The sequence below is a fragment of the Rhinichthys klamathensis genome, unplaced genomic scaffold (genome assembly GCF_029890125.1).
Source record: "Rhinichthys klamathensis goyatoka isolate OS25496 unplaced genomic scaffold, OSU_Roscu_1.1 h1tg000422l_1, whole genome shotgun sequence".
NCBI classification, from domain to species: Eukaryota; Metazoa; Chordata; class Actinopteri; order Cypriniformes; family Leuciscidae; genus Rhinichthys; species Rhinichthys klamathensis.
The window spans coordinates 1175486-1188486 of NW_026606920.1; the positions used below are offsets into that span (position 1 = coordinate 1175486).

Below are 13001 nucleotides of genomic sequence, written 5' to 3' on the forward strand. Positions count from 1 at the left end.
CATTTACAGAAGCTTCACAATATGTGAATCAGTAGTTATTATATTCTCAAAAAGTTTTTTTTTAATTAAAAGTCACAGTGCCTGAATACCACAATAAGTGCTTTGAGAGGTTGAATTCTGCAGTAATTGGCTGTTAGAATATATTTTCTCTGTATAAATACTGGCTTTTTGTAAGAAATGTGATGCAAATAAGGACTTAATTCGTGTCTAGCTCTTAATTCAGGCTCTGGCATTTAGAGGACAGTACTGTTTAATTGCTCTATTAGGCATAATGCACTTGAGCGGAGGCCACGGCTGCTAATTGAGACTTTTCTATTGACAAGAGGTTCACAGTATTGCACAGCTGATGGCTTTTGACAATAAACCAATTACTGAATGTTATTGGGGTACAGGAAAGGGTAGAGTGTGGTTGGTTGGATGGGAACATCATCTCTCCTGCTTAACCTTTGGGTCTCTTATAAAGGCTAACAGTTTGAGTTCCTTCATGTTCACATGATGGGATGCTATGGCAAGCTGACCCTCTGCCTTCCTTATTATTGACCTTTACACTCCAAAACCTCTTTTTTCAGGGTACATTAAGAGTTATGCTTTAAAGCACCCAGAGTCAGGATTTGACACGCAGCAGGATTTATTACTGGGATGAACAGGAATGTAGAGACGCATCAGATTAGTAAATGTCGTCGGATATATTTAGTGGATTTAAAGGCTGAAGGGCATTAAGGCAAGTATTTGTTCAGCTTAGAGTTGTCCACTCTTTTATGATTTACTGTAAAAAATTAAAGTGAGTTTTTTGACAGTTTTTGAATATAAAGTCTTAAAGTCTTAAGGCCCATATACACCAAGAACGATATAACCATAAAGATAACTATAACGATATATTAGCGTCCACACCATTGGACAATAGCGTTCTGTCTATTCTAAGCGCGTGCTGCAGTTTTGTCGTGTTACGCTTTAAATGCCTAAGCTCAGATTCTGTTTGGCTGTCAATGTTTTTATCATTCATCAGCTGGAAAAAATTATTCTGAAAGTGATTAATGGTGTCGTTTCACTTGTTATCATTCTTGTTTTATAGTTTTAGGGGGATGTCCCCATTGTCCCTTCAGGTATATGTGAAGATGTCCATTTCTTCTCCCAACAACCCGATTGTAACCCTAACAATCTACAACAATCTCAAGCACACACTGTCACTCTATGGATCAGAACAGACTCTCTTTGTCACTGTATTGATGTGATGTGATCACTGAGCTGTGGAGACTTGGCTGATGAATTTGGCTCAATATTTCCATACCCTGGTTTTCCCCTCTGCTTGCAGAATACAAACTCCTAGTTTTCCCATGTTCCTGGACATAGAGGCCTTCCTGAATATGATTGCCCTTCTGATAGCTGTCTGATAACTTCAGGCTAAAGTTTTTTTTTAATCATTATTGTTTTGAAAAACATAACTTTTATTCTGCAAGGATGCATTAAAGGTGACATATCATGAAAATCTGACTTTTTCCGCTATAATGGGGTCCCCGGTGCATCTACCAAACCAGAAAACGTGAAAAGTGACAACCCAGTAACTTTGTTTTGGTAAGCCTTTCTCTGCATGTAAAAAAATAAGCCGATCACATTTCGTTACCTTTCTGACGTAGAAAGGGGATAATAATCAAGTGTAGCGTTAGTTCTGGCAGGTCACGTTAGTCAAGCTTGCATCAGCTGACTCTCAGCTGATCCACGTCTACCTATAGGAATACGACGCCTATCACTGTATACATATATAAGCTCCTTCAGTATTATCAGCAGCTATATCGCGCTTCTCAGGAGCCAATTCCCTCCTCCATCCCCAGCTCCTCCTCTCGTCAGTCAGGATTTAGCATTCTGATTACCCCTGAATCAGACTAAAATTCTCTAATTATGTTGTCATTAAAATGAATTAATGATATCTGCAATACATTCATGTTGGTTCTGTTCTGTTTACCCTAAGGGGGGTTATTGCTGCTCTCCCAGCTCTTATCCATGCTAGGGATCTCGCACAGAACGGAACCATACTGCCAATCCTATCTGTATGCTAATTGTCAATCTTGTTTGACGAGAGTGGTCCTGACAGAATTATAATATTACTGCCTCTTAATCTACACGTTTCCAATCACCCGAAGCTCATGTAAAGAATCGGCCGTCTTCTGAGCGGGTGGGGAGCAGCAGCTCAATTGCATGTAAAGGGGCACACACAAAAATGGCCTGTTTTTGCTCAGTAAAGACATCTATAGTGTTACAAACAATTTCTATTAATAAAAAGCTGTTCTTTTAAAAAATTTATTCATCAAAGAATCCTGAAATAAATGTATTACTATTTAAAAAAAGAATAATAATAATTAAGCAGCACAATTGTTTTCAAAATTGATAATAATAAGAAATGTTTTATGAGCATTAAATCAGCATATTCGAATGATTTCTGAAGGATCATGTTACACTGATGAAGCTGAAAATTCAGCTTTGCCATCACAGGAATAAATTACATTTTAAATATATTCAAATAGAAAATAATTATTTTAAATTGACATGAGATTTCACAATATTATTGTTTTACTGTATTTCTGATCAAATACATGCTGGCTTGGTGAGCATAAGAGACTTAGGCCTATCTAAAAAATCTTACTGACCCGTGTCTTTAGTTTCTCAAAAATGTTTTCTTATCAATGTTGAAAACACTTGAAATGTTTTTTTTTTTTTAAACATGATAGTTTTTCGAGGATTCTTCGATAAATAGAAAGCATTTATTAGAAATAGAAGTCTTTACTGTCAGTTTTGATCAATTTAATGAATCCTTGCACTCCTGCTCTGTTTTATTACTTTCTTTACCTTCCTGAACTTTTACTAGAACTGAATCCTAGTGGCACTGGACATTCATTCAGCATGTCTTCTTATGGAAGTGTGCTGCTCCCTACACTCAGTGTGACTTTGCTTGCACTATATCTTTATAAGATAAAGAAAAACATTTAGCAAGCTTTAAAGCTCTCCATAGCTGCACACTGTTGTGAAATCCTACATTTTTTGTAAGCAAACTTCATTGCCATGGGCTGAATGTTTGTCAGAGGTGGTAATAGGTGGAGGGGGTTTAAGGAGGGGGCCGAGGTGGGGGTCAAAGGCTGTGCATTCTCCCTGTGTGTGTGTTCAACAATCCCATTATGATGGCGTAGAGAATCGGACATTTGGCTGCCCTGCCGAATACCAAAGTCTGCGTGGTGCACTGGGGTACCGAGGGGGTTCCTAGGGGGTACAGAGAGCAGTCGTGCGGGAGGAGCGACATAGCACGTTCTGGTTGTTTTGCAACAGCGGTCGACGCACGCTCATCTACCTCGCTCGGCCAAGCAGCATGGCGGTCCCGGTGCTGCCGCTGACCTGTCTGGTGCTCCTGAGCCTGGTCAGAGTCTCCTCTCAAATCCAGTGGTTCAGGTTTCTATGGGTCCCAGAGACGATCTCACCCACTCCTGCTGTCACCACACCTGCACTCTTCACTACAGCTCCAGAGGAGAGTATAGCCCTCCCAACCTCCCCTCCTCAGCCCACAGAGGGATCCGGCAAAGCCAGAGCTAAGAAACCTCTCAGAATGTGGAAGAGTGGTGAGTGTCGGTGAGCTGTATAAAATGTTTGTAATTTTTACAGAAAAATACTGTAAAATGCTACGATAAAACCTGTTGATTGGTTAAATGTACGTCACCCTACCATATAGAAGAAGAACTTTAGTTTATTGCATAATATATAATTTAGCTGTAAAATAGTGTAAAATTTATGGTGAAAAACAGTAAAAGGACATTCGCAGAAGTCCCTGTGTTTCGCAACATGATTGTATTTACATAATCTATAATTAAATACTAAATAATTTGGTTTCTTCTTATTTTTGTTATCAGTAATGTATATTAGTATGTTTTGTGTTCCATTTTATGTTGTTTAGTTCATGTTTGTTGCATTTTAGTGTTGTGTGTTACCCTGATGGTGTTTTATCTTTGGAGGTGTGTTATATCCTGTGCACTAAATGAATATTGGCAATGTTTAGTGGAAAGGCCATTTACAGTGAACTGTTTCACCATGACAGTGAATTTCTGTTGTACCACTATTGTTGTGGTTATCGGTACATTTTGAGGGAAAAAAGGCAGATTTTGATAGTTCAAGTAGGTATATTAAAATTATATCACTTAATGAAATCTGTGGTTATAAATTGTAAAATATACAGGCATCCTGTAAGCCTAGAAACATTGACATAGTAGTTTTTCAGTGAATTTCTGGCAACCACAGGTGACTTTTTTTTTTTACTGTAAATTTGACTAGATGTTTTTTTTTTTACTGTGTGGGAATGGGAGATGAAGGGAAGTGGTAAGTTTTGAAACATGTTAGTGAAAGGCCATTTTCAATGTTAACCCGAAGACTCAAACATCCTCACTGACCAAATATGTTTAGTTTAATTGAGGATTTCATAATATATTTTGTAATAAACCAACTGGAGAGATTTGCATATACGCAAGGTGTTATTGTGTATCATTACTGTCTTGTTAGTTTAACTTATTCAAATGTAATTTGGATTTTACTGTGCAGTTGAATCATTACTGAGATAATGTTTCACCCATGAGGCTAACAGTTATTAAAGCGCAACTTTACTCTAAACTCCAACTCTAAAATGTTTCTAATTGTGCCATGCCGTTGTGTGAGAGAGATCAGCCTGGTGGTGTTCGATGAGCTCGCTTTTCTCAAAGAATAATGCTAAATCCCTATCACATGATATTACAATAATAGGATTAGCAGCAGGAGGTTTTCTGAAAATTGGGGTCATTGGTGGAGCATCGGTTACAGGTTCACCTGCTGATTACAGGCATAGAGGAAGATTGTGAAATTAACCCTGGGGTCCAGATGTGTTCCTTAAGATATAATTTATCCCATTTCTTCATGCAGTCACTGAAGCACTGTTACTGTATCTCTCTTCATTGCATTTGAATGTGATATGGAGTATACTGTAGTACGTTGTGTTTACTAAATCTAAGAAAGTTTGTTGCTGTGTGTACTTTCAGTACAAGTTGCCGTGAACTGTAATTAATTTACATAGACAGCGGTCACGTGGTATTAAGTTTAAGCTTTCAGAAAATTCTGAGTTTGTAATTACGAGTTCTACGAGGATGTAAACACTTATTACAAGTCGGAATCTTGTAATTACGAGATGAATGCATCTTAACAAGGGACTGATCACTGTTTGTATCACTCCGCTTGTCTCTGCACGTTCCGGGATATATCTTGCTGCAGAACCACTGTGCCAGCAGTTTCAGAACAGAAGCGCCAGACCATCAGCCACAGAATAGAGTTGCGCTACGCCGCTACCTAGGCTACACATTTTTTACAAGATAGGAGCTTTTCATAATACCTAGTGAATCATTCTATAGATTATCATTTGCTGCATAGATCTACAACATTTAAAAACACATTAAATATTTGATCAAATTAGCGCAGAGGATCAGCGTCAAGGATCAGCTAAATTTCCACGTGCATCATCAAATCTAACATTTTTGCAACTCTTATATGAGCTCCGGCAGCCAGTGTGACTGTGATACGGCTGATATATGCATAGAGGATCATCTCTCTGAATCTCCTGTTCTGAGTACTGAAACTCTTTACTATCAGTCAGATAGCCCTGTAGAGCTGTTTATTTGCCATTGTACCTCATTATTATCATTAGAACTCTTGTCAGATTGAAACAGCAATTATGTCAGTTTGAGGAGTCTTTAGCTTTGACATTGCCAGAAATGAATGAGAATGTTTTACTGTCTAGAATATGTTCATAATCATAATAATACTAATAATACTGTACTAATAATAATACTAATAAAACAGTAGACAAAGGATTTAGGATTTAGACAAAGGATGTTGTCAAAATCGGTGTGAAAAGTCGAGAGCAGTGAGATATTTTATCTTTTTCTTTTGTTGTTTGATTAACATTAAAACACAGACAGCAGAAAGAATAATATGTTGCTGTCACTTTAAGACAATGCACGGATCCAATATACTGATACTGTGCACATTCTCAACTGTTTACATTCATTTAAGACATAACCAATAATGTTTTGCTATGATACCCGCCAAAACGGGGATGTTGACATAATTTTGTGTGAATTTGTCTGTTTAAGCGCAAGAAGATGTAAAAGAGAATTCAATTCAGTATTTGCACGCTGACTGAGGCGCAGCATTCCATGTGTGCACTTAGGATGTTTGCACATAGAAAAGTTCTCTTTCACGTCTTCTTGCACATGAATGTTTAGATTGGCATGGCTTAGAAACATGAGCAAATGATAAACTCATGTGACGATGCTGCACTGTCCCAAGTGTCGTTTACACTGGCCCCGGGTCATCGAGCCCTGCCCAGTGCTTTCGTTATTGTTTTGCGTATGTCGGAATTAGCGATGAGTGGCTATTTGTACACAGAAGGCAAGGTGTGCTTTCTTGGTCTCACGTGCGCCTGTGCGCTATCAACACCCGGTTAATGATGGCGTAAATAATTAGTCATAATAGAGTCATTGCAGGAGTCATTAGTCATTGCATTGAGCATATGGCACTCGCAATGAACAAAGTTTACAAAGAGTGTGTTTTTTGACCACTTTTTTTTTAACCATCTCTGTTGTAATGTATTGGGAAGCCAGAATGTTCCCAGACAGGACATTTATATGATTTACGCGGCAGCTCTATCAGCGGCTTGTCTCCTTCGCTTGCCATGCTGAACTGTGTGCAACACACCAAAATGTAAGGAAGTGTGATGTCAGCAACAGATTTATATACTAATAGTTGATTGGACAGAACTCTCATGTGAAACACATGCTGAGTTTATTCATCGTCAAAAACATACATTAGCGGAACTCTCTGTGCATTTGAAATCGCATACTGTTTGAGTAGGTACTACATTTGAATTTGAAATGTAAATGCAATTGAAATGTTAAAAAAAATTCTATATAGTATGAATAGGGCTAGTGTGAATGAAATTCGGTCGTACTAAATTCGCCATTTTATTATTGTCACATCAGTTACCTGAGTCACTGCCATTCATAAATCCTCTCCTGTGGCCTTATGGGATAGTAAAGTGTCCATGCATCTAATGTGCGCTTCAGAATCTCGGTGGAAGTAGTAGGTCATTCGGGTAGTAGAATGGGTTGAGAATGAGTGTTTTTTTTTTACAGAGAAAAGTTACACACCATTACAAAAACATGCATGATTTTTCAATAAAAATTTTGTAATTGAAAAACCATATAGTTTATATAAATATTCTGTCATTAAAACACTTCAATGCACTTCACTTCAATGAAAATTTTTGAAGATTAATTTCCATGCTCTGTTTCATGCAATTACAATGAATGAAGGCTAAATCTTTAAAGCTTCTGAAAGGAAGCAAAAGCACCATACAAAAAAATTGTCAAAGCTGTTTAGGCAACTCAAATGCCGCATTCATAAATCTTCTGAATCTATGCGATTTAAGTTTTAAAATTATTTTAAAATTATTTAATTTAAGTTGTCAGTCATTGAGTGTTAACATCTTCTCTAGTTCTCCTCGGTGTAATCGTGGGAGATTTAATGTACTCAGAAACTAGTCGTACTTTCAATCTTCTCAATAATTCAGTTGATCATAAATATTCAAAAAAAAAAAAATCAGTTCATGAGCTCAAATGGTCCGGTTGCAGTGTTTTACAGCTCACAGGAGGGTAAAAAATACCAGTAAGTCACTGTAATTTCTCACAAAAACATTTGTTTTTTTCATGATTCTTTAAGTGGGAAAAGAGTAACCAGCAGTCAGAATTTCTCCTTTTGTGTTCCACATAAGAAAGAAAATTTTAAACAAGATTTACATTTTTTGGTGAACTTTTCTTTTAATAAACATGAAATATTGTTTAAAAGAACAGTGGAATTGACCCTTCGCTAAGCCCCGCCCTCCTTAGTTACTGTTGCTACGCCTGTCAAGCTTTCGCGGCTGCCACGTCTATTACAGTGTGAATGCACCGGTGTCAGACATTCCCAAGGAGATATTTAGTCATTTTTGGCGAACAAGTGAAATATCTGAGAGAGCAAGACAAAAGGGACAGCAGTATGCATTCGAGCGATATATCCACGACATAATATGCAACCGATTAGAGAATAATTTCATCAAAATTGAAGCTAAAGCCTATAACGTTAGGTCCCAGCGCAAGCAGCAGCCGCCTCCTTAGCAGACCATTCAAATGGGAAACACACAAATTGAACAGCTATGTTCATGCACAGCAGAGTAAGTGAAATGTGAAAATAATCTAATATCAAATCAATTTAAATCAAACAGCTTATCCATCATAACACCGGGAGAGCCGCGATCGGATTGGGGTAAAGTTACAGGGGTAAAGTTAACGTTAGTAGGCCGTCCGCCGTCGATTAACACAATGCTGAAACATATTTTAAAGTATGTCAGTGAGCCTCCGTCTTGCCTTTAATCGTCTTATTTTACGTTCAAATATATGCATTATGAACAAAGAACCGCCATTATTTCCAAGCAATAGGCGTTTTTTTTTTGTTAATCCTGTCGACATTTAGTTGTGAATGGATCTCCACACTGCTTGATCCATGCCCGGGATTTCTCCCCTTTGGCTTATAGGTTTCGGGAAGAGAAAAAATGCCACCCCACCGTCCAAACTTTTAGAATACCGGGTAACAGATTTGCACAATCCATACGCACAACGCGTCGGCATGTTTGCCTCGCTCGAAAGCTTGACAGACCTCCCGCGCCTAGTTACGGTTGCTAAGCCACGATTGGCCAGTGGCGGTTTTCGGGCGTGGCTTAGCGAAGGGTCAATTTATATATGTGTGTTTAGAGCCTTTTAGTCTTCATTGCAACACTTTTTTAGACTGTTCATTTATTAGGAGACATGTTTTCAAAATTGTGAGAAGGAATTTTATAAATGTGTATATTGTCCTTCATTTTAATCATTCCCCTTGTTACTGGGTGATTTCTTTCAGAGCGAGGGTCCAAGGGTCATCTAGTGCTCACTGAGCTAGTTGGCGTTCCTCTTCCTCCTTCTGTGTCCTTCATCACTGGCTACGAGGGTTTCCCTGCCTACAATTTTGGGCCTAATGCTAATGTAGGTCGACTGACCCAGTCCTTTGTACCTGAGCCCTTCTTCATGGACTTTGCCATTATTGTCACCCTCAAGCCCTCCAGCTCTCGAGGAGGGGTCGTGTTCGCCATCACAGATCCCTCCCAGAAGATCGTACACCTGGGCTTGGCCCTGTCGCCCGTGGAGGACAAGACCCAGAGGATTGTACTGTATTACAGCGAGCCAGGGTTTGCTGCCACCGTGGAGGTGGCTTCCTTTAAAGTGCCTGACATGACACAGCAGTGGAACCGCTTCACGCTGACTGTCGAGCATGAGGAAGTTCGGCTCTATATGGACTGTGAGCAGTTCCACAGCGCACCCCTGAAGAGAAGCCAGCAGCCCCTCAGCTTTAAGCCGGGCTCAGGCATCTTTGTGGCAAATGCCGGCAGTACTGGCCTGGAGAGATTTGTGGTATGTCACCATCTACATTTTCACAAAACTCAGAAACATTCTTTAGGAAATACTGTTTAAACACCTCACAAATCATAACTGATGATAAAAGATGAGCTGAAAGTTTTTTATTCATATTTACCTTGCTCTTTGCTTTTAAGTCTTGTACTTTTTGTTTTGATTTTGACATGTGCATAACATGTGCCTTTAGTAAATTGACTGGGGCACAATGACATTCACATTCACCTTGACAGTTTTTCATTTATCACTGATCCATGATCAAAAAGGTGCTCAAGGTTATTCACAGCCACCTACAAACTTAAAAATAAAGGTTCTGTATCGGCATCAATAGTTCCATGAAAAACCTTTAGTGGAAAAAAGTTCTTCAGATTTTTAAAATGTTCTTCACACTAAGAAAATGGTTCTTTTAAGAAATTTTAACTTAGGGAAACCTAAAAATTTGGTTCTTCAATGGCATCACTGCGAAAACCTATTTTTGGAACTTTTATTAAGAGTGTAGAGCAACATGAGAGTGTATAGGCAGGCACAAGTAAGAACTGTTCAAAGAGGCAGTGTTCTGTCATTTGTTTGAGTGATGATGTATGTTTACTGTGATTTATAATCTGAAATGGGATGGGACATTTTAATTTATTGTTATCAGTTGATATTGGATTAATTGTGCATGCTCATTTTCCCTTTGCCCTCATCTAACACTCAAAGTGAATCTGTAAAACAATTTAAAAATAAATTAAATGTAATAGTTAGCAAATCTGAAATTTAATATCCATTTCTCATACTGTACATTATAATGTTGTGATGCCTAACTCAGATTTTAGTTTTTAGTGTTTTATTTTTTATATATTTAATTGAAACAGTACAGAATTGAAATATTATTTATCTATCGGTTTTCTAAGGAAGCCCATTTCCGCCACATTAAAAAGACATGCTTTGGTAAATCATATTATGACATGAAAAGTTTAAATTATGTGTTAAAAAGTTGAAATGATTAAATAACAAAAGTCATTATGAGATAAAAATCATAATTATGACAAAAAGTTTAAAAAAAGACCTAAAAATTAAACATTATGAGACAAGAAGTCATAATTATAACATAAAAACCTGTTTATGTTATAACTTGGATTTCCTTTAAGCTTTAATAGGTTTTTTTTTTAGCCATTATCGCCCAGACTTTTAATATTGGTGCATATACCTGTTTGGAGCTTTCAGGAGAATCATTTAGTAATTTGATCATTTATTTTTTTGACTTGTTGGCATTGTTGATTGCATATATTTTTTCAAAATATTTTTATTACACATAACATAATAATGAAACATTTAAAAATATTACTTTACAAAATCATTAGTTGACTATAAATAAAAAACCATACCCTAATTTATTCACATTCGCATCCTACCACACCGACCATACCAAACATGATTTCAAAAAGTTATTGTCCTCTGCGCCTTATGATTTGAACTATTCCAGCTGAGGAGCTTTTGTCCCATGAGTTGGTGTGTTATTGTGTTTAGGGAGGCTTGTTGGCATGGAGAAGACTTCGGGGAGGTAGAATCCTTTGTGTTGAATGGTATAATGCTATGGGCCTCCCTCAGGAAAAGAAGACCATGACGAACAATGAAATTCTCACATCCTTCTGTACAATTGCAGACAGAAATGATGACACTTTTAAACATAGCTAGTACCCAAAATGTCTTAGGTTCAAACTTCCAGAGAGTTGTAATTGTAGTTGTGCTCTCTTGGAAAAGCACTTTTGAGGTTTGTCAGTTTTGTTGTTGAGCTTTTGTTATTTCATATTTCCCATCGAAGGTAATACTAATGAAAGTTATTGTGTTATCTGTAATGGCTGTAATTGAATGAGTCATTGTTTCATGGTTGTTTGGACCATGACATTTCATAATGTCTTTAATAATGAAAGTAGCTGATGGCCATCATAATTCTCTGCTGAATTTCAATGAATGTGCATGGCTAAAAGAACCCATTAAATCCTAATGAGTAAAGCAGGAGGTGCTTCATCTGAAAGCCTGCTGATAACTGTACAAAATTGATTACCTTCCCTTAAGCGCTGCTGGCACATCTCCAAGTGCTGGATGAACCTGTGCTGCTGTTAGAATGAAAATAACAGAACAGATTGCATTCTGACAGGAGCTCTTACAGTTCCAGGCAGCGCTTATGTATGAACATTCTGCAAATGTACACAGCAATCTTTTACACAAGCAACTTGTTTTTGTTTTAAATGGCTGAACAACTAACCCCCACATTTGTCTCTATCTTTCTCTTACTCTCTCTTTCTCTCCTGTTCTGTCAGGGCTCTATCCAACAGCTGGTGATAAAACCGGACCCCAGGGCAGCAGAAGAGCAATGTGAGGAGGATGACCCCAGCGTGAGCGCATTTTCGTTACTCTCTGTCTCTTTACTCTTATTCATCTCAGAATAAAATTACACTGTCTTTGACCATTTTTAGAAAGGCAGATTACTTATAGTAGATTGAAAGGGGATGTTTCTTGAGCTGGCACTCCCTCTTGTGGTGGAGTTGTTCGTGATGTGCACAGCAGGCTGACTGCTGAATGTTTTGCAGGGGGACAGAAGTGGTGATGGTGACTATGATGATGAAGAAGAGCATGGGAGACGTAAAGAAATCTTTGGTCGGACAAATGAGAAAGAAGATAAAGAAAAGGTTAGACAGAAACACCTCATTGAACACATTACATCACATTATCTATTAACCAGATTAAAGTAAATATAAAATTAGATTTTGTTTTTAGAAAAACAAATAAATTCTATTAATCCAATTACCTTATTTTGTCATAAAAAATGTGTTCCCATCACTAGCATTTACCATGTACTTTGGTGTACATTTACCATGTACAAAAATGAAGGTGTAATTTATTAAATCCAGGACCATAATACCATTAAAAATTAATTTATTTTATTTGTTATTAGGCATTAATTTACCCTACTGTTAAAAAGTTTGGGGTCAGTAAGTTAAAAAGAGAGAAATTAATACTTTTATTCAGCAGGATGCATTTAATTGATCACAAGTTACTGTAAATACATATTGTTAAAAATATATATATTTATTTCAAATAAATGCTGTTTTTGAACTTTCTGTTCATCAAAGAATCCTGAAAAAAAAAAATTATCACCTGTTTCACAAAAATATTGAGCAGCACACAGTGCCGGTCTTAGACTTCTGGGGGCCCTAAGCAAAATGCTGTAAAGGGTCCCCTGTCAATGTGTTCATAAAAGCCCCCAAATGACCCCCAACCCCTTAATCTGTTCTTTCACATAAATTTCACTGTCAACAAAAAGTAAGTTGAAATTACAATCAATAGGACAAATACAATAGAAAAAAGGATACAAATTAAATAATCAAAATAAACATTCGGAGGAATAATTGTTGTATTTTTTATTTATTTTGTATGTGTTTTTAGTCAATGTAATTATTTCTTTGCACAAATTTTGCTTTA

The 13001-nt window shown here is 37.3% G+C and overlaps 1 protein-coding gene across 1 annotated transcript in view; it reads left to right on the forward strand.

Annotated features, from left to right (window-relative positions):
* Positions 1 to 3162: 3162 nt before the first annotated feature.
* The window catches only part of col15a1b (collagen, type XV, alpha 1b), a 58804-nt gene continuing 48965 nt past the window's right edge, over positions 3163 to 13001 (forward strand). The window contains exons 1-4 of the mRNA XM_056235472.1: positions 3163 to 3602; positions 8989 to 9536; positions 11840 to 11914; positions 12110 to 12208. Of these exons, the coding sequence (XP_056091447.1) occupies positions 3356 to 3602; positions 8989 to 9536; positions 11840 to 11914; positions 12110 to 12208 (969 nt within the window). The 5' untranslated portion in view covers positions 3163 to 3355. The remainder of the gene's footprint in view (positions 3603 to 8988; positions 9537 to 11839; positions 11915 to 12109; positions 12209 to 13001) is intronic.